The sequence below is a fragment of the Sceloporus occidentalis genome, unplaced genomic scaffold, assembly GCF_023333645.1.
Source record: "Sceloporus occidentalis isolate IW3139 unplaced genomic scaffold, rSceOcc1.0.p SCAF_25, whole genome shotgun sequence".
Taxonomy (NCBI): Eukaryota; Metazoa; Chordata; class Lepidosauria; order Squamata; family Phrynosomatidae; genus Sceloporus; species Sceloporus occidentalis.
This window is the reverse complement of record NW_028317005.1, coordinates 8768730-8790265: the sequence shown is the minus strand read 5'-3', so window position 1 is coordinate 8790265 and position 21536 is coordinate 8768730. Positions and strand designations below refer to the sequence as shown.

The window sequence follows — 21536 nt, the reverse complement described above, 5'->3', positions numbered from 1 at the left end:
ATTTGCTCGATTATAAGACGACCCTGATTATAAGACGACCCCCCAAAATCTGAATATTAACTTAGGAAAAAAAGAAAAAGCCTGAATATAAGACGACCCTAAAGGAAAAAAGTTTTACCAGTAAATGTTAATTCATGTAAACTATTTTTTTTAATAAAAGCTATGATTGAGAAAAATATTTTTTTTGTTTTTATTTCTTGTATTTTCCAACCTGTCCCCCAGTTACGCACATCTGCCCCCAGGCTTGCCACTCCAATATGGCACTGTGGCCCATGATATGCCTTTTAACCCTCTATATGCCACTGTGCCCCATGGTATGCCTTTTGACCCCCTATGTGCCACTCTGCCTCCAGAAATGCCTTATACCCCTATATGCCACTCTGCCTCCAGAAATGCCTTATACCCCTATATCCCATTCTGGCATTTAGGGGGTTAAAATGCATATTATGGGGCAGAGTGGCATATAGGGAGGTATAAGGCATTTCAGGAGGCAGAGTGGCATTAAGGGAGTTAAAAGGCATTGTATAGAGCACTCTGCCTCCAGAAATGCCTTATACCCCTATATGCCACTCTGGCATTTAGGGGGTTAAAATGCATATTATGGGGCAGAGTGGCATATAGGTGTATAAGGCATTTCAGGAGGCAGAGTGCTCTATTAAATGCCCCCTTAACGCCACTCCAGAAATGCCCTATGCCCCCATTTAACACACACACACACACACACACACCCTATACCCCCATTTAACTAACACACACACACACACACACACTCTCCCCTCCCCTCTCAGCCCTCTCTTACCGGTGCTTCCAGCCGGGGCAGCGGGTTGACGTCGCCTTCTGCTGCAGCCGGAAGGAGGTGGAGTTGGCAGCGGGGGTTTGTATCCGTCCGTCGCGTATACTTTCCCCGGCTGTCAGAGATCAGAGTTCCCCGCACCGGTGCGGGGAACTCTGATCTCTGACAGTGGGGGAAGGTTTGCGCGACGGACGCAGACAACCCCCGCTGCTAGCCACACCTCCTTCCGGCTGCAGCGGACGTTGTCTACGCGGATCGCGTAGACGTCAACCCGCTGCCCCGGCAATACAGCAGGAAGCACCGGTAAGTGTGTATGATGGGGGGGGGGTGAGACAGGAGGATCCAGGTCCCCTGCAGCGGTGCGGGGGATCTGGATCTTAGTCTCCTAATCAGACTCTATTTGAGGTCTGATTAGAAGACGACCCCGATTAGAAGACGAGGGGTATTTTTCAGAGCATTTGCTCTGAAAAAAACCTCGTCTTATAATCGAGCAAATACGGTATATAGTGCTGTGTAAAGTAAGAATGCTTCCAAAAATAAACAATACAGATAAACTTAACATGTCTTAAAAAAATCCAAACCGAGTGAACAAAACAAAAATCTAAACCAATATTTGGTGACAGCCTTTTCCCTTTGAAAAGAGCATCAATTCTTCTAGGTACAGTTGCATTCATTTATTTATTTATTTATTAAGAACTCAGCAGGTAGGTTGTTCCAAAAATCTTGGGAGAACTAACCACAGTTCTCCTGGGAATATATGCAGCCTCCGCAGTATAACTACCTTGTGTTTTGTTGCTGCGCTCAGTCTTGCCATGGTATATGACTTTTGACGTTAAACTGTCTTCAGCAACCTCATCTTGTTAGTTCCTCACCCAATTTTATTCTTCCTACACAGCTGTTTGTTTCAATTAATGTTTGTTGTTCAACCTAAATATTAAACTGATGATCATTAGCACCTGCACAATCCCTGACTGTGCAAATGTACTTAGATTTGATGCTGTTTTGAAGGCAAAGAGTGGTCACACCAGATATTGATTTTAGATTTTCTTGTTTGCATTGCATTAAAGGATAAAAATAAATCTATTTTGTAAAGCATTCTTACTTTACAGCATTTTTTCACACCTCCCGTTTGCGCAGTATTGAACATATCCCAAGTAGGTGTGCAGATATTAATCTTATAGTTATTAAGAGAGGACAAAACACAAAGTTTAAAGACATGATGTTTTAATATGTGGCGGCCAAGGGAATTTCAAACAATGGGGTGATTCAGAATAAACCCTTTATCACATCTGAATGTGGATGGTGGCTAGTTTGTGCTGGTTCTTATTAAATCAGACATGATTCGATCCTTTTCAATGAGGTTCCTTGGAGAGAGGCTATTCTGTGAGCATCTCGGCTCCTTCTACACCAGTGGCATCATGAGATATGTGAAGGTCTTCCAGCATCTCTGCCAGGCTGATCCGGGGAGCTCCCTCCTCATCAGTGTCACTCTCTACTGCAATGTTTGCATCTGCAATGTGAAAAACACAACAAAAATACTTATACATACCCATGGAAAAAAAATATTCCTCGCAATATTTAGCCAAGGTGAACTTGGTAGTGTACAATATTAAGTTTTTTGTAACACACTATAGTCCCAATCATACTCGCATTAATAATAATAAAGACTGATCAGGATAGCTTGGCACAGGGTAGACAGCAGCAAGCGTCTGCAGCGGGTCATATAACCATACTAAAATGTGCACCACTCTCCTTCAGGTTGCCTAAATTGCCTTTTGGCCATGTCAAGCTTGTGTTGATGTGGTTATTTAAATGGTAGGCTAAACATACCATTAGTGCAGCAGGTTCCCTATTATTTGAATGATGCAGGGTCTAATAAAAGGTTAGGTTACAGTAAAATTATAAGCTTCCATCTATTCACATTTAACTATTTATAATGAAATGCCTTCCAACATGAGTCTCTCTTTCAGGTGTTATTATGCATTGTGTAGAGCTAATTCAGCCCTATGGTCCCCAATAATATCTTGCAAAGAAGTCTATGAAAAATTGTCTGATCTTTTCTTAAAAAAAAATACACACAAAAAATTCTCTGCTCTTATAAATGCCAAACAATTGCAAACAACACAGGTTTAGCAAAAAAAATGTTAAAAATATGTGCCACAATTATTGGCACCCCTAAGAATTGATAAAAATCTTTGAAGTATATTCCCCTTTTTTTTTTTAACCTTTTAGTACACCTGGGTGACAGGAAAATCTCCAATCGCGACTTCCCGTTTCATATGGGATGTAAATATTAGGCAACACATAGACCCAATTGCAAAAGCATTGAAAATGCCCATTTCCACCATAAGAGCAATAATTAAGCAGTTCCAGCCAACTGGAAATGTTATGAATCAACCTGGAAGAGAACATGTGTCTATATCGTCAATGCACTGTAAAGAGGATGGTTCGAGTGACCAAAAATGTCCACAATTAACTAAAAGGGTGCCAATAATTGTGGGACACACATTCAACAATTTGTATTTTTGCTTGCAATTGTTTGATATCCATGAGCGCAGAGTATTTCTGGATCAAAAGGTTAAACAATAAAGGCAATTTTTCACAGCCTTCTCTCCTCATGTTTACCAAGGGTGGCAATATTTCTGGAGGGCACTGTGGTTACATGGAAGTTTACAGTAAATAATCAAATTGATAGCAGTTGAAAAATTCAAAGGGTACACAACAGTGATGATGTCATATACATGAATTGCAACACAAGTCTTACTTTTGTAGATGTTAACGTTCTTCCGTATAAGTTCATCCTCTTCAAGGTCCTCAAGGAAATCTTGATATTGTCTGTAAATACGCATATTAAAAATACAGAAATTATATCTCAATTCTTAACAGTGATGTGGTGATAAAATAAGCGTTAACTCTTAACTCTACAAGTTGCCAATTTCCCAATATCACAAGGAACACTTTGGTATCACATTTTTCTTTTTAGAACAAATTGCAGTCATAGCCAACAGGTAGCTCTCCTGAGATGTTGTAAAAATCCCACAATGCTAAGATCGCCACGGAAGTCTTAGGTCTACAACATCTGCAGAGCTACCCGTTGGCAATCCCTGGCCATACCTTAAGCAAAACCCGAGATTGCGTCACAAATAAAGACCGTAACAAAAATCTCGATAAACTCGGCTGACCTTTCATCATCTGTATCCATGCCTTCACGGTCTCTTTCTAGCTCCTTCAACTTCCAATTTCTCCGACGTTGACGCCTGGCACGATCGTAACTCTTCTTGATTAGCACCTGTACAAAATACATTAAACAAGTGATTTATACATACAATCCTTTTTCCTTTAACCCTTTAAATGACTTGGGAAACACAAAACACCCATGGAATCCATGTTTCACAAGATCTAATTATTTCGATAATAAGCCACATGATTGCTATCCATTGCGCAACTCAGTGGCTAACTGCATGTACTGCAATTACTATAAAGTTTAGTATAGGTAAACAGGGCATTAAAACATTTACTGGATACCGATTAACTTACCACATCTGGGATATGGTGAGGATTCAACTTGTTCACGAACTCATCATTCACATTACAATTTGCCAAATCAAACCTGAAAATATATTTTTTTTTGTAAGGGGGAAGAACACCGTTATGTCTTTTAGTGACCATGAAGTAAAATGAATATATTAAAGGTCATTTAATTTCGTTTTTTGAACATGCAGCTGTCAAAAGCCTTAAAACAACCTTTCCCTTTGATCTTAAACAACGAACAATGAATAAATCATGCTGTTTTAACCACATATATACAAACCATTGCGGTTCAATAGATACATGCTGGAAAGTACCCAGATTTGGTGTTTAAATTGCAAATCACCCCAACCACGCAAAATAGAACTGACAACAGAGGGTTGGCTTTGAAGGGGTTAACCTTACATTGCAAACCATCCCATTAAATTACACTGGCATTAAAAACTTTTTTTGTGGAGCTTGTCATTATTCAGTTACTTGTGTGGAACACATCATTAGGGAAAGACAGTTTTAGGATCCCTGGGAGGCTTGTGTAATTTAACAGACCCACGGCAAACCGACGCAGTGCCAGGGAGCACACAAAATAACAAGCAAGGAAAAAAAGAAAGTCTACGGGGAGCAGAGACTAGCCGAAGACAGTAAGACATACCCAGTGGGATTACTACAAGATTAAACATAAAATACGCTATATGCATATATTTATCAAACCACATACAGAGAAAATACAGAAACAACTACTTCGGTGGTTAATAATGTAAAACATTTTGAGTCGATTGTGCCTCGTTATTACGGGTGATTAAAAATAACTTAATTATATAGATAAGTGTATTTGAAATGTAAAAAAAAAAAAAAAAGTAAAAGTTTCTATATCCTAAATGAACCAAAAGAATAAGGCAGAAAAGTTTAAAGAAGAGAACGTCCAACAATTTATAGGTCGATTTCCAACCATCCTGTAAGTATTTTAATGAAATATGCATAATTCATACTTATTACCTACCCCATCACCAAATCTCCAGGGTTCAGCAGATGGCCCAAGTGAGTGCGCGTGTGGTACTGCTGACTTGTGTTCATCTCAGAGGTTTTTTGGACCCAGACATCTGCAAGCGTGTGCTGCGTAGAAATAAGAGGGTATTAGATTAGTGAACATACAGGTACCAGAATTATAAGCGGGCATGAATTTTAGTAATATCAGGAATATTTCAGCAGTAGATACCACTACAGAACTGTAAGAAGTTCTGAATGGGCAAACTAGATGGGCCAAATGGTTCTTATCTGTCATCAAATTCTAAGTTTCCGTAGAAGTTGATCTTTTGTATTACGTACCAAGCATTAAAACTAAAGTATGCTTTTGAATTCAAACAAAGGGATGGTCAATCCTACTGCTAGACATCAGTAAACTATCTGTATAGGACTGGGTAATATGTCGCCAGGTCCAAACAACTGCAAATCCATGATACTTTTTCACAAATAATTGTGTAATATCTTTTTATGTCAACTATTTCATTCATTTAAACATATTATAAGATCATACGGTAACAAGGCTGGTCTTTCAGTAGCGCTGGGACACTGGCACCACACTGCTCCATGATCAATGTCAAGGAAGTTGTGATGGTGGTGGCTCCAGCTCAAGAAGACATTGAAAGATGGCACCCCTTCCCTAGGGGGTTAATATTTAGAGTATGATTTCAGTCAAATTACCAAGGTAATTACCAATAAACTGAAGTAGGCAGAAACATTAGCAATTTATTCCCACCACTCCTCAAAACCGTTTCCTTGGAAACACGTTTCAATGCTTCTATTTATTTCCATTAAGGCAATTTTGGAGCTCTTATCTGCCAAACAGACACATACATAGACAGTGACGGCATAAAAGAACTGATTGACCCATCTAGTCTGCCCTTCAAAACTAAAATAAGGAATCATCCAGCATATTAAAATATCACAACAAATGTTATTCATAAGAAGCCACAATGATCCTCACGTCAAAAGTCATAAATAAAAAATTAAAAAAAAACAAAAAACATACTTAGCAGATACTACATTAGGATTCCAAAGAAACTGTGTGTTTAAAAAATGATTGAATGAAAATTCATTGTATGAAATCGCAACACTTAAAAAAGGGGAACATTCACAAAAATAAAAGTTTAAAACTGAATAATCTGACTAAAAACTCCCATGGGCAATTTGGATCATTCACAGGTTGTGTATGTAATATTAAGAAATAAAATACTTGTGATACTTCATGACTATAGTCCATCAGACCCAGGGCCGGCCTTAGGGGTGTGCGACCTGTGCGACCGCACAGGGCGCCATGGTAGCAGGGGCGCCTGCCCGGGACTTCACTGGAAACACCGGGTTGTTTTTTTTTGTTTGTTTGTTTTTTTTAAAACTTTATTTAACATCATTCATGTTAAATAAAGTTTAAAAAAAAAACAAAACCCAAAAAAACGATGCTTTAATCTAAGTCCCGGGCAGGGGCGCCGAGCTTTTGCTCGTGAAGTTCTCAGCAACCGCTCGGCGCCCCTTACTCTCCGTGACTCCGTCGCGGTGCCGGCATCTCATGTTGAGCGCCGGCGCTCAACATGAAATGCCGGCACCGCGGCAGAGCGAGAAGACGGATCCCTCCCGCTCTCACCGCAGGACTCCGGCAACAAGGTAAGTGTGGGGGAGGGGTGTAGTTTGAAGGGGCAGAGGGGAGGTGTAGTTTGAAGGGGCAGAGGGGAGGGTGTAGTTTGAAGGGGCATGGGGGAGGTGTAGTTTGAAGGGGCAGAAGGGGGGGTAGTGAGGGGGGGGTGCCAGAGGAGTAACAGGGCACCACAACGCCTAAGGCCGGCTCTGATCAGACCAATCACTGATCTAGCAGCCATGTGTTTTTTTACATTGCGCACCTGGCCAGAAATGGACCATAAATGCAAAAAAAAATAAAGTTTTCCAGACAGTATTGTTCCACCTATTTTGCTGCCAGAGTACCTTAGAAACAGGTAATATATAATACTGCTGCATGCCCAGGTCCTTCTTAGAAATCATTCTAAAACTATTACTCATTCATAATTTTTGCCAGTAACACTGATGAATTTTAAACACAGATCTAGCAAAAAAAATAATCATGGATGAGTTAAGCGACGCTCGATTTCAGCTGTGGTGAGACAGATGCTATATGTTAGTTACAGACAGATAAAGATCAGAAGTAAAATAAGGCATTTAAAGAGTTAGAAGGGTCTCGTACTTTGTTTGATCTCATGCCAGCTCCTGGTCCTTGTTTCTGGTCTCTGACCCGGTCAACATCCATAACGATAAACTCTTCCAGCTGTTTTGGATGGAACAAGCTATTGAACGGATAACGCCAATATGTGCTTCCATCAACTTCAGCAACTATAAGGTGGAAAACGATGAGAAACAAAATCAGGAATCGCAGTGAAGTGAAGAGCTCCACCAGCTTTAACATGTGTCATGAAAGGTCAGCTTTGAGTTTCTCCTGTGAGCGTTCAATACTTTTTTACTTCATTATGCATCACAAAGGGTGATCTTATAAAGTCTCTTTAAGGTGGAAGCTACCAGAATCCGTATTATGCATCGTTCAGTTGAAGAGAAAGCTTTCCGGAAATCTCCCCGACTTATCTGAGCATCACACCTGGCCAGGTGAAGGTTGGCAGGAGGAATTCACAGACGTCAGCGAGTTAAACCCACAGATCTCCAGCAAAAGCCTTTTAGTGAATAAACCCTAGAGAGGCCAACGTTCACGTCGGCAGTTTAGCAGGATTACCCCCTTTGTACCCAGGGACACTGGAGAGATATACCTGTATGACAAGAAGAGTCTAGCGGCTTTTCCCTTGTTGATGCTGCCTGCTCTTACAGTAGAAGGCATAATTATTATTTTTTTGTTTGTTTTATTGAGCCAAACAGTGCAAACCAATGCTCTAAATCATCTGTAAAATGTTTCTACTGTATTAAATCATTGCCTACAGAGATTTGCCACATCGTCTAGACAGTGGAGCCTACAAAAAAAAGTTATATAAAAACAAATTAATGAGCCCACTGTGTGACAATTCAACCGAGCTTGTAACAAACGGCGCCTTTGTGCAATCATTTATATTTGCAAATTATATTCTGACCAAGTTTCATCAACAATTAAAAAAAGACACTTTGCGACAGGATTTGATCTATAATTTGCAAACAAATACTGGCACGATACAAAGTTATTTTTCATGTAATAGTGTTACAAAATGACAGGCAGCAGCAGGCAGTCTGGTCCCTAAAGGAAAGGCTGTCTCAGGCACTCATTTAGTTATAAAGATGAAAGTTTCGACCCCAAGATTTGATGACAGGCGGACCTAGGCATCTTAACGGAGTGCAAACTCCATCGGAGTACACTCATCGCGTTGCTGGCCTAAAAGACCATAAGTATACATAAAACACACACACAGCCACCAATTTCTTATTTTTTTGCATATTTGTAATATTTATGTGTCAGATCATCAAGCTAATTTTAAATTAGAAGTACACAAGCAAGTCCACCTCTGAATGGAACAAAATAAACATAATGAAGGATTTGGAGTAACCTCGTCATAGTCCTGACTGGAATCCAAGGCTCAAAAACCCTGTCGCTGAATTAAAACAATTCTGCCAAGAAGAGTGGGCCAGCATTGCTCCACAACCATGTAAAAGACCCATTGCCATTTGTCGCAAGGGTGCCACAAACCAGTATTAGGGGGGCTATTACTTTTTCACACGGGTGATTAACTCTTTACCTTCTGTAAACAGAACGATCATTTAAAAGCTGCATTTTGTGTTTACTCACGTTGTCCTTAACCCCTTAACGACAATTGCCGGTCCTGGCACGACACGGAAAAGCATGTGCTTTACGACAATTGACGTGCCAGGACCGGCACGTCTTTAAACGGGTGCAGAAAGCGATCTGTTTTCGCTTTCTGCACCCAAAAAACGTTGCTGAATGCCTCGACCTCGAGGCATTCAGCAACGCCGCGATCGGAACGAAGGGGCCATCTCTGGCCCCTCCACGGGGCGTCAACATCCGCCATACTTTGTATGGCGGCGGACGCCCGTTTTAAAAGCGTTTAGGAGGCGATCGACGATCGCCTCCTAAACTTAAATGGTGTCGCTGGAATGCCTCGATCAGGAGGCATCCAGCGACACCAAACACTTACCTTTCGATGGGCTGTGACCGCTCCGGAGAGCGGTCACAGCCGCAGCTGCCGATGATCTTCGCCATCAAGCAAGATGGCCGCTGCCCTGTAACAGGAACCAACAAATTTTAAAAGTTCGCTAGATGGTCCAGACCATCTAGAGAACTTTGGCTCCACTTGCAGGTTGAATACAGGTACTGCATTCACCATGCAAGTCAATGGAACCCAGCTTTCTAATCACAGTGTGATTAGTAAAAATAAATTAAAATTAATAATAATTATAAAAAAAATAGTAAAAAACTAGTAAAATGTAAAAATCATTTCCCACTGATGTCACTATCAGGGGAACCTCCAAGTTGAAAAAAAATGTTAAAAATTTTTTTTTAAAAAGACAAAAAATATATATATATATATATATACAAAATATATTTTTGTGAGCAAGTCCTAAAATTAGCATATTAGCTTAAAACAATTCTCGCATGGAAAGAGTTAAAATACTGGCATATTAAATGCCCGTGGGGTGTCTACTTTTAAAAAAGGTATGATTTGATGGGGTAAATTGAATTGGCCAGGTTCAACAACGTCCCAATTAACACTGGGGGAAAGATGGCCACACACCTAATTTCCAAACAATTTGCACACGTACCAAATGTGGCCTTTTAGTTCCCACAAAAATGACACACCCATGCATGTGGGGTATCACTGTACTCAGGAGACGTTGCTGAACACATTATGGGGTGTCGTGTGACAGCGGCATATACCAGGAGCTGTAAATTCATACATAAAGTAGGTGTGTGGGGGAAAAATACACACACAAAAATACTACTGCAAACTTTGAAAACATGCTGGTGGTAAAATGTGTGCATGCAAAGAGTTAAAATACCAGCATTTAAAATACCCTGTGGTGTCTAGTTTTGAAAAATATATGGTTTTGTTGGGCACACTGAAATGGCCCGGCTCAAAGATGTACCAAATAGGGCATGGGCAGTGGATCCCCAAATGCCAAAGTTCAACATTGAAAAATGCGCATGCCCCAAATGTGGCCCTTTTGCCCCCAAACGGCCAGGCAAAATCATTCATGTGAGGTATCGCTGTACTCAGGAGATGTTGCTGAACACATATTGGGGTGTTTTGTGATAGTGACATAAACGAGAACCTTTTAATTCATACCTGAAGTAAAATGTGTGTGACAAAACAAATGCAAAAAAATGACTACCACAAAGTTTGACAAAAACTGGTGGTAGATATGGTGCATGGAAATAGTTAAAATACTAGCATTTGGAATACCCTGGGCTGTCTAGTTTTCAAAAATATATGATTCGATGGGGTAAATTGCATTGGCCGGGTTCAAAGATACCCGAAAATGGCACATGGGGGGAAGAATTACCAGATTTGGAAAAAATGGCTTTGAAATAGCAAAACGCTACCTGTACTTATTGCCCCATAACGGGTAGAAAAAAGCAAAAAAACATAAAAACATTGGGTATTTCTAAACTCAGGACAAATAGTAGAATCCATTTAGCAGGTTTTTTCATTACCTTTTATAGATGAGTAAAAGATTTTTCAACTAAAAGTTAGAAACAGTCATTTTTTTCTAAATTTTTCACCATATTTTATACTTTTTTTAGTAGTAAATAATATGATACAATCAAAACAATGTCATCTAAAGAAAGCCCTTCTTGTCCTGAAAAAAACAATATCTAATGTGTGTGGGTTCAGTAAACGGGAAAGAAGAAAATTACAGCTAAACACAAGCAGCGCAGAAATGTTAAAAAGGCCATTGTCACGAAGGGTACAAAAAGTAAAATCAGCCTTTGTCACGAAGGGGTTAAACATAAAAATTAGTTGGATGATCTGAAACATTTAAACGTGACAAAGTAAACATCATAAGTGTTTTATAGAAATGGGTGCTCCTAGGCAGTGGAGCAACCATGTGTTATATAAAAGTTTGGTGGGGTTTTTTTTATTTTTTTCTGCGTTTTAGGTTATTGTAAAAGAAACACAATATTTGGTACAAAAATCTAGTAGTGCACACTTACTCTGCAGGGTCCGAGGGTCAATCAGGTGAATGGTGCTAGTCACTCGGACACACACACAAATCTGGTGCATGTTTCCCAGGCTCTGCGCCAGTTTTGGAGAAAGACACACAAGGTTGTCCTAAATACAAAACATACATATTGTGATCATATAAGAGCAACTTGGTAAAGTTAGTCAAAATTGTGCAAAGAAGCAAAGTAAGCGAAACGAACGCAGCGCTCACGTCATAATATGAATTGAATACTATCTAATTCCCATTATGCAGTCTAGTTTAAGGGCATGGTAATAAAACGTTAGTCCCAAATATCAAACTAAATGCTTGTGTAAACGGCTTGACTGGACGACTGTAATGTAAATCCGTAAGACTAACCTTACATATGGGAACTATTTCCACAGAGAAGGTGCTTTTGTAGTTGTAAGTATTAGTGTGGACATCATGAGAGATCAGACGCTGGGAGGCTTTAGACCTGGAAAAGAAATGCAGAGGTTACATGCCTACAGCCAGGCAAGTAATGGGCACGGTGATTAATTATATACCCTGGGGACGTAACAAATTAATATTACACAACTAGACCGACTAAACGTCTGTCTTGAATCCTTCGATTTATCGGGTAGTATGCTTAAAAAGCTTATTCAATGGGTTCTATTAATTAAAAGAGGCTGTATTAGAAATCCTATGTATTAAGAGTCTCTGTGTAGACGTGTACATACTAAATCCTTTAACAGATCGGAACGTTAGACGACGTAATTATGCACGGAGGTCACAATAACAGGTCTGATCCTTTCCTACTGAACTAGCTGTTTCCAATGTAGATGTACTTTGACGTACCACCGGAAACCAGATCTATAATTAACGTAATGGTACGAGAACCTAAAAAATGTCTAGCTTTCTGTAAATTTTTGACTTTCTACTGGTCCACAAGTGTAAACAAATAAAGTTAAAAACCATTACCTCGCTGTCAATTTTATAGTTTTATTTCGATTATGATTTCACTGCCAGAAGTGATGATTTTGTATGGGGCTCTCATTTCAAAGGTTTATTTAGTGACAGCATCTTATCATGTAAGTTATTTGTGAATAAATGCATTATGGCATAGTGAATTATGGTTAATTTACCAGGGATTCGGACAAATGTGTTGGGGAGGGGGGGAAAATCACATAGAAAATGCAGCTTTGAAAAATGACAGTTTTCATATTTCAATTACATTTCGAAAGATTTAAATACGTCTTTGTGCATGTAAATTACAAAAAATAACATGGGGCTGTATGAAAAGAACACAGCAGGGGTGATAGTCACACACATATGGATGTGGTTTATATTATCTTCTACTTAAAAATCACATATCATTTGTACACATAGTTCTATGTATGTGGCATACCGGATCAATGCACATGAGAAAACGCTATAATATTACACGATAAACGTACACATTGAACATGCCTTAATCTTCACGTACCTGCAGGGCACCGTGCACTGGAGAAACTCAACCATCTTCTGACCGTGCTGCTTGGAAGCATAGTAGAAATCAAGTCCATCTTTAAAAATCAAAAGTCAGTGATGAGTGACTGAATAAATACTTAAACAACGCAATAAACGAGATTAACACCAGTGAGCTAGTCTGATGGAGCGACAGACAGATGCGGCCTCTATAATGGATAAGCACCAACCCTCAAATATAACGTTCCGAAAACCTATAATTAAAGTACACCTGTCACATTAAAACATGACATTTTGACCTATATATGGGTTAGCACATATATAGGTGAAAAGTGATGCTTAAGACTTAAACTTTGTCTAGGCACTAAGATGGCACAGAGATATAAATTAAATTATGGCCACCGGGTGGGCTGTGCACTCATTTGCCACAAAACACTGCATGCACAATCGTGCTTACAGGGTTCTGGGATTGAAGGCTGTCTGGGCGTGCGTGTGTGCATACATGTATGTATGTATGTATACACAGATACATATCTGCACAGATGTGCTAGCACAATGTGTCATTCACAATTTTTGGATGACAGTTCCAGTTTCACAGATTAATTTAAAAAAACATTAACATGCAAGCCTTCTTGAAACCTTAACGTTCCCCCTCTCAATATGGACTTCTCGGGTCCTATGACAATTATACCAGAAAAGGGCATGAGTTCCTTAGGTGATACTGGAAGGCCTTGGTGAGAAATGTGCTTCAGCTCACTCATAGCACTCCAAAGTGGATGAGAAGGAAAAGAAATGTATGTACAGAAGTCCCCAGACCCTTACCATGGATTTCTTTGACACGTAGAGTGTTCTGATGCAGTCTGTGTTTTAAAATAATCTGTTCTAAATAGTAAAAAGTCTTCTTATGAAGAACCTATAAAGGAAGGTAAATAAAACCAGAACAACGGTTTGTACAGACTTGTAAAATCTGACTTCTAAACCTTAAGAATAACGTTTGCAGAACGTGTCCTAGATGGTCTGGCAGGTTATCTCAAGAGCCCTCAAAGACCAACAACAGATCAATACTTAATAACATGCAATAAAACAGTATTGTGGTTAATTGCAAGCACTTTGGTAGGTAGTTCTGAGTGACGCATATTGTAAAGAGCTCTGTGTAATGATTATTTTTCAAGGAATAAAGTAGTGAGTATAACTGTCACTTCTCACACATTGAGCACCAACTTGCCATAGCTAAGCAAGCAGAAGTATATCCACTGGTTCAAACAGATACAAAGTGACACACTTTATCCTACAAAACTGCCCCAAATAAGCTGTAATAACCCTTTTCAACCCAGGACAATGCAGAATAACCAAAAAAAATGCCATCAAACTAGACAACAGAAAGGATTCTATTGCGGGAGAATTTGAAATCTAATCAAGCACTTTGGCAGTGTACAATTTTGTGGTCCTTGGCGCCACTAATAGATTTACATCAGTGGCGCTTACCTTCTGACGAACCTGAACCACAGCTTTCCAGAAATCTTTTGCTTCCACTCTATGGCAATCATCACACATTTGGGATAGCATCACGTAGTCGACCACAAATACCTGTTGCAGAATGGCTCCATTCAAAACCTGTCAAAGAGTAAAGAGCGGGCAATCACTACTCGATCCTACAGTACTATACGAAAACAGCTGCAGAGTAAACAGGCCAGCAGAACCCACACATGCAGATAAGTCTACAATTTGCATTCAATTAAGTGTGGCACTTGTAGGAATGAGAATCATTCAGGAGCTCATATAATCTTGTGCAGGTGCTGCGCTGAATGCCAGACCATTCAAGCATTGATTATTCTCTCCTTAGCATTCCTTGATGTAATGTACCTCCTTCTGAATTGTCAGCTTCACTTTCAGCCTCTTTGAATGAGGTTCAGTCCAGATAAAACCTGCGTCAATAAGTCGCACCTGCGAGAAATCAAACATACGGTAAGAAGAAGAAATAATAAGCATGTATAAACCATTTGCCAGCTAAATAGCTTCATGACAAGCAGCCAAGAGCAACTCCATTATTATTATTGTTTTATATAGCGCCATCATATTCCGCCGCGTTATACAATGCCGAAAAATAATGGTGGTCATTGCCCTTCTTGCTGCTCCTGAAACAAACAATTATTCAATATGCTTTTTCAGCTCATCTACCCCTCCCTACTTCATTTAAACTTTAATTTGCATTAGGCAGAGTAAAAACTAAAACAAGAAGCTACATTTTATGTACAAATGCAACGTGCATAGCTCAAGAAAATATAAACTGCATTAAAAAAGGATTTATCACTTGGATGGACAGACAGCATTTCTGGTGCAGAGCAGGAACATTCTACTGGTTGCTATGGTGACTGCACTACTTTTACCACTTGGCTCCAACTTTGCTTGTTAAAGATAAGTCAATATATGAAAGCCACATTTTAGTTTCATATCACTGTAGTAAAATATATATACACACACACACACACACACACATAAATATACATACTACTGTTCAAAAGTTTCAAGTCACTGGGAAACTAGGACATTTCTAGCTGTAACATAATTGCAAAATAACTTTCTAATGATCAATTATTCTTTTAAACTCAAACTTGGATCAGCCGAGACAACGTGCCATTAGAACACCGGAGTGATAAAGGGCCTCTGAGTGATTCAGGCTAAAGAATTATATAAAAATAGTTTTTTTCAAAGAATCATTTCATTGTTCAATTACTATTTTCTACGCTAAACAAGCCAGTTTGAGAAGCTTGTCTGCAATACTGTAGATCTTTTAATGATCATGCAATCCATGGGGACTGTTGGGTCCAGGTTCAACCTTTAGGTCATATTAGGCGTATTTCAGCCCTACAACTCACGTAGTTGCCACTGCAGCATCACTTACCTTGCTCAAGGAAGCTTTCAGTTTTTTCAGACATAGTGTAAGAAGCTCTCTGGACTCCAAGGCACACTGTATCCATGTTCCAGGTGGCTGCAGATAGCTGAGATAAACACATATAAACAGACACACTTAATTGTGGCAGGTAATATATACACACACACACGTGTCTATATCCCTCCCTTCCTTCCTTATATAGTATAACAATTTGGAAGCAACATGATAAAACAAACAATTTACTTTAGCCCATTGGTGACCAATGATGTACCAGGTATGTCATGAAAAGATGTCCCTAGAGGACCAATGATGTACCCGGTACATTATTGGTAATTGCGGGGTCACTGCTGTAGCCGACTACTCCATGATGGTAAGCACTGTCCTGTCTTTGTCTTTCTAATTCTCACTGTGATAGAAAAAAAGTAAAGAACAGTGATTCCCTACGTCCCAAGACCCATGTTTTAAACAATAATTTTTAATTATTTTAACCTGACCCTGGTGGTTTATTTTTGTGTTATGTTTATTGGGTAGTTAGTATGCTGAGGGTTACCATATTTTGTTAATTTATATACATGTAAAACTGAATTTGTGCATGTGGCTTTTTTTTTTTAAACATAAAAAATAAAAATGTAAATACATTTTTATAAAAATTCCTTAAAAATAAAATAAGTGCGTGGGTAAACTAAATGAGAAAGAGGGAAATAACCTTTGAAGACTATCTGCTCAGTCACCGCACTGAGCTTATTTTATGGCAATTAATCCATAAATCTTCATTAGTCAGACTATCCAACAGTGATAAAGACATTCTACTGTTTATCACAAGCAGTCAGGGTATTTGTCTAGTCTACTTTTATTTTCATTTGACAGGCGATTGGGTGTTAACTGTTTCGTATTTGTCTAGTAGACTGGAGTAAGATAACATAGAACAATATTTTTGAAAACTTCCTTTTAATCTGATGCTAGTAAGAAACAAAATAAAATTGTGGGAATTCTCCTGTATGTGAAACCCCATGGCATTTAAAGGATACGTATCAAAAGGTCAATCTAGTTGTTTGCAGAGCGATCTTAATAAAACATTTCTGGTTCTCCGCCAAATGCCATTAAGTTCTTACCGCTCGCACTGTTTGCAGAAGTGAACCGAGACTTGCTTTGGAATTCCCTCACTAATGTCAACCTGCGTCCGTAAACACGCCACACACATATTTGCAGGATTCGGTTCGACTGGGATACCACACTGACAGCAAAGACTGAAAAAAGAAAAGGAAAAAAGGTTATTAGAGAGGCAGTTTAATGTTGCGGGCATCCCTACTATAGATGAATGCATATTAAAGTACTGCCAAAACAAAACAGTATGCCCTCCCCTCCACAACATTTTTTCCCCTAGTTGGGTGCTTAAAGCTGCCAATCAGTAGCAAACTGCATCCACTGAAATCAATTGCGGCATTTTCCCCACATGCACAGGAGGGGTCTGAACAGCAGCGTTCCGGTACCTCATAAGTCTCTCCTATTAACTGATTCATTCTGATAACATGCCCATGATATACTTACTGAAATATATCTAGACTAACACAAAAGAAACTTTAAGAAACATAATTACAAATATATATTTTAGATTTTGTAAGTTATACTAAGAAAGTTTACAGTTTAATGCAGCTGCCCCCCTCCATGGTCTGATGTGGTCAATAAGTGGCAGGAAAGCACTTTCATAGAAATCAAAGGGAATGATTTAAGGATGAGGGTCTAAAAAATAAAAAAATAATATATATATATATATATATATATATATATATTCCAATGTTCTCGTACTCACGTAATATCTAGCCCAAGTATAACTCCACCAACAATAAGTATCCACAGAACGAGGAACTCAATGGTCTTAAAAGTGGAAAAACATATTTGTAGTATATATGCAGATAATCTACAAATACATTGTATTTTTTTCAAATGTAAGACCCGTGAGTGCATCGTTCTGTGGATACTAATATATATAGATATATATATATTACACATACATATATAGGTAGATTAATATGAATATGAGGTTTAGTGCATAAGGTAGGTATACAAGCGGTCACACTGCTCCTGTTATGTTACTCATCTGATTCTATTCACATAAATCTGGGCCTCCGCCGCTTTATATAGCGATCGATATGCTAATATAACGAATACACAATTCGTTCTAAAAAGACCGCCGTCTGCAGCCCATGCTGGTGCTGACTTGTGGTAACCATATCACGTGCAGGGAGATGTATTTGGATGAACAATTCTCCTGTATGGGAGGTGTACATTTGCAAAGGGCACACCGCATTAATTTAAAAAGACCTTTATAAAGTGCATATGAAGGTTGGAGCGTCCCAAGCAACACTAAGCAAATCATTACAAAGATGCACATTAATGCCTTACATATTCCCTTGACTGCTCGTCACGGGACCTGTCATGTACTCCATCTTCGCACTATAATCTGGAAAAAGAAAAGAATATATCATTATTTTGGAACTGTAAGGGAAGGCAAAGCTATTGCAAGTTTAATGTATATGGTTAGGCTGGACAAGTGTGTAGATATTACTCACGTAATATCTAGATCAAGTATAACTCCACCAACAATAAGTATCCACAGAACGAGGCACTCAATGGTCTTAAAAGTGGAAAAACATATTTGTAGTATATATGCAGATAATCTACAAATACATTGTATTTTTTTCAAATGTAAGACCCGTGAGTGCATCGTTCTGTGGATACTAATATATAGATAGATATATATTACACATACATATATAGGTAGATTAATATGAATATGAGGTTTAGTGCATAAGGTAGGTATACAAGCGGTCACACTGCTCCTGTTATGTTACTCATCTAATTCTATTCACATAAATCTGGGCCTCCGCCACTTTATATAGCGATCGATATTCTAATATAACGAATACACAATCAAAGTTCGTTTAGACAAAACGTATACGAACCAGCAGCCCTACTTGAACCGCAACGAAATAATCCAGCGACTTCACATCCGCAACCCGGAGATCAGCACCATGTGGCAGCCATCTCACTTCCGCATGACGTCACGACGAAAAGGCCCCTATGCGTAGCTGCCTGTGAAGCTGCCTGTGTGGAGACAGCAACATCCTCTGCAAGTAGCAGGTCGCCTTGAGCAATGTGGTTTCTGTTTCTGAGATATAATGGATAGTTTAATTTATTCAGTCATTTGTCTAAACATATCCGGTTATTTTTACTGAACCTGTTTTTATCTTTACTAATTAAATGTACAATGTACGGTAAGTTGTGCCTGTGCAGCAATGGTGTAACTAGTATGGTCTCTGCAGCAGCACATTCTCTCACACGTGAGCTGGTCCCTTAATAGTCTATTAAACGAATTATTTCATATAATGTCAAAAGCCAGGCTTCCCATGTGAAATTACACATGGCGCCTTCTGTACACAGAGTAAAATATCATATACTAAGTCCTACATACGCATTTAGGCTTCAAATTAAATAATTGTCAGCAAACTCACATTAGGACATGTCTACGGTTACTGCAATGCAATGAAATGCATTGTTGGCGCCACCATTGTATACAGTTATTTAAGACTTAACCCCTTCGTGACAAAGGCTGATTTTACTTTTTGTACCCTTCGTGACAATGGCCGTTTTAACATTTCTGCGCTGCTCGTGTTTAGCTGTAATTTTCTTCTTTCCCGTTTACTGAACCCACACACATTAGATATTGTTTTTTTCAGGACAAGAAGGGCTTTCTTTAGATGACATTGTTTTGATTGTATCGTATTATTTACTATTAAAAAAAGTATAAAATATGGTGAAAAATTTAGAAAAAAATGACTGTTTCTAACTTTTAGTTGAAAAATCTTTTACTCATCTATAAAAGGTAATAAAAAAACCTGCTAAATAGATTCTACTATTTGTCCTGAGTTTAGAAATACCCAATGTTTTTATGTTTTTTTGCTTTTTTCTACCCATTATGGGGCAATAAGTACAGGTAGCGTTTTGCTATTTCAAAGCCATTTTTTCCAAATCTGGTAATTCTTCCCCCCATGTGCCATTTCGGGTATCTTTGAAGCCGGCCAATGCAATTTACCCCATCAAGTCATATATTTTTGAAAACTAGACAGCCCAGGGTATTCCAAATGCTGGTATTTTAACCCTTTCCAAGCACCTATTCTACCATCAGCCTTTGTCAAACTTTATGGTAGTAATTTTTTTGCATTTGTTTTTTCACACACATTTTACTTTAGGTATAAATAAACAGGTTCTGGTATATGTCACTATCAAAAAACACCCCAATATGTGTTTAGCAACATCTCCTGAGTACAGCGATACCTCACATGAATGATTTTGCCTGGCTGTTTGGGGGCAAAAGGGCCACATTTGGGGCATGCACATTTTTCAATGTTGCACTTTGGCATTTGGGGATCCACTGCCCATGCCCTATTTGGTACATCTTTGAGCCGGGCCATTTCAGTGTGCCCAATAAAGCTATATATTTTTGAAAACTAGACACCCCAGGGTATTTCAAATGCTAGTATTTTAACTCTTTCCATGCACCATATCTACCACCAGTCTTTGTCAAACTTTGTGATAGTCATTTTTTTCCATTTGTTTTGTCACACACATTTTACTTCAGGTATGAATTAAAAAGTTCTCGTATATGTCACTATCACAAAACACCCCAATATGTGTTCAGCAACATCTCCTGAGCGCAGTGATACCCCACATGAATGATTTTGCCTGGCTGTTCGGGGGCAAAAGAGCCACATTTGGGGCATGCACATTTTTCAATGTTGAACTTTGGCATTTGGGGATCCACTGCCCGTGCCCTATTTGGTACATCTTTGAGCCGGGCCATTTCAGTATGCCCAACAAAACCATATATTTTTGAAAACTAGACACCCCAGGGTATTTTAAATGCTGGTATTTTAACTCTTTGCATGCACACATTTTACCACCAGCATTTTTTTAAAGTTTGCAGTAGTATTTTTGTGTGTGTATTTTTCCCACACACACCTACTTTATGTATGAATTTACAGCTCCTGGTATATGCCGCTGTCACACGACACCCCAATATGTGTTCAGCAACATCTCCTGAGTACAGTGATACCCCACATGCATGGGTTTGTCATTTTTGGGGGGAACTAAAAGGCCACATTTGGTACGTGTGCATTTTTCTAATTGGAAATTAGATGTGTGGCCATCCTTCCCCCCGTGTTAATTGGGACCTTGTTGAACCCGGCCAATTCAATTTACCCCATCAAATCATACATTTTTTAAAAGTAGACACCCCATGGGCATTTAATATGCCAGTATTTTAACTCTTTCCATGCGAGAATTGTTTTAAGCTAATATGCTAATTTTAGGACTTGCTCACAAAAATATATTTTTTATATATATTTTTTTTTTTTGCCTTTTTTTTTTATTTTTTTAACATTTTTTTTCAACTTGAAGGTTCCCCTGATAGTGACATCAGTGGGAAATTATTTTTACATTTTACTGTTTTTTTACTATTTTTTTTCTAATTATTATTAATTTTATTTTATTTTTAATTTATTTTTTCTAATCACACTGTGATTAGAAAGCTGAGCTCCATTGACTTGCATGGTTGAATGCAGTACCTATATTCAACCTGCAAGTGGAGCCAGAGTTCTCTAGAGGGTCTGGAGACCGTCTAGCGAACTTTTTAGACTTTATTGT

The 21536-nt window shown here is 38.8% G+C and overlaps 1 protein-coding gene across 1 annotated transcript; it reads right to left on the bottom strand.

Annotated features, from left to right (window-relative positions):
- Positions 1–2169: 2169 nt before the first annotated feature.
- On the bottom strand, positions 2170–18280 carry LOC149300373 (60S ribosomal export protein NMD3). Its single transcript, XM_089485425.1, has 15 exons — positions 18237–18280; positions 16946–17080; positions 15843–15939; positions 14804–14884; positions 14426–14554; positions 13763–13853; positions 12960–13038; positions 11873–11969; positions 11505–11622; positions 7548–7693; positions 5319–5431; positions 4331–4403; positions 3976–4082; positions 3558–3628; positions 2170–2303 (listed from the first exon to the last, which is right to left on the bottom strand). The coding sequence occupies exons 1-15, from the start codon at positions 18278–18280 to the stop codon at positions 2170–2172; spliced, it is 1515 nt and encodes a 504-aa protein (XP_089341551.1).
- Between the last annotated feature and the right edge of the window lie 3256 nt (positions 18281–21536).

Bases quoted from the DNA above. Each gene is read 5' to 3' on its own strand.
- LOC149300373 (XM_089485425.1), bottom strand. From the start codon at position 18,280: ATGGAGTACATGACAGGTCCCGTGACGAGCAGTCAAGGGAATAT. The intron at 7,694-11,504 runs GTAAGTGTGCAC...TCCACCTTATAG, and splicing joins TGACCCTCGGACCCTGCAGA to TTGCTGAAGTTGATGGAAGC. The intron at 3,629-3,975 runs GTCAGCCGAGTT...GCGTATTTACAG, and splicing joins ATGGATACAGATGATGAAAG to ACAATATCAAGATTTCCTTG.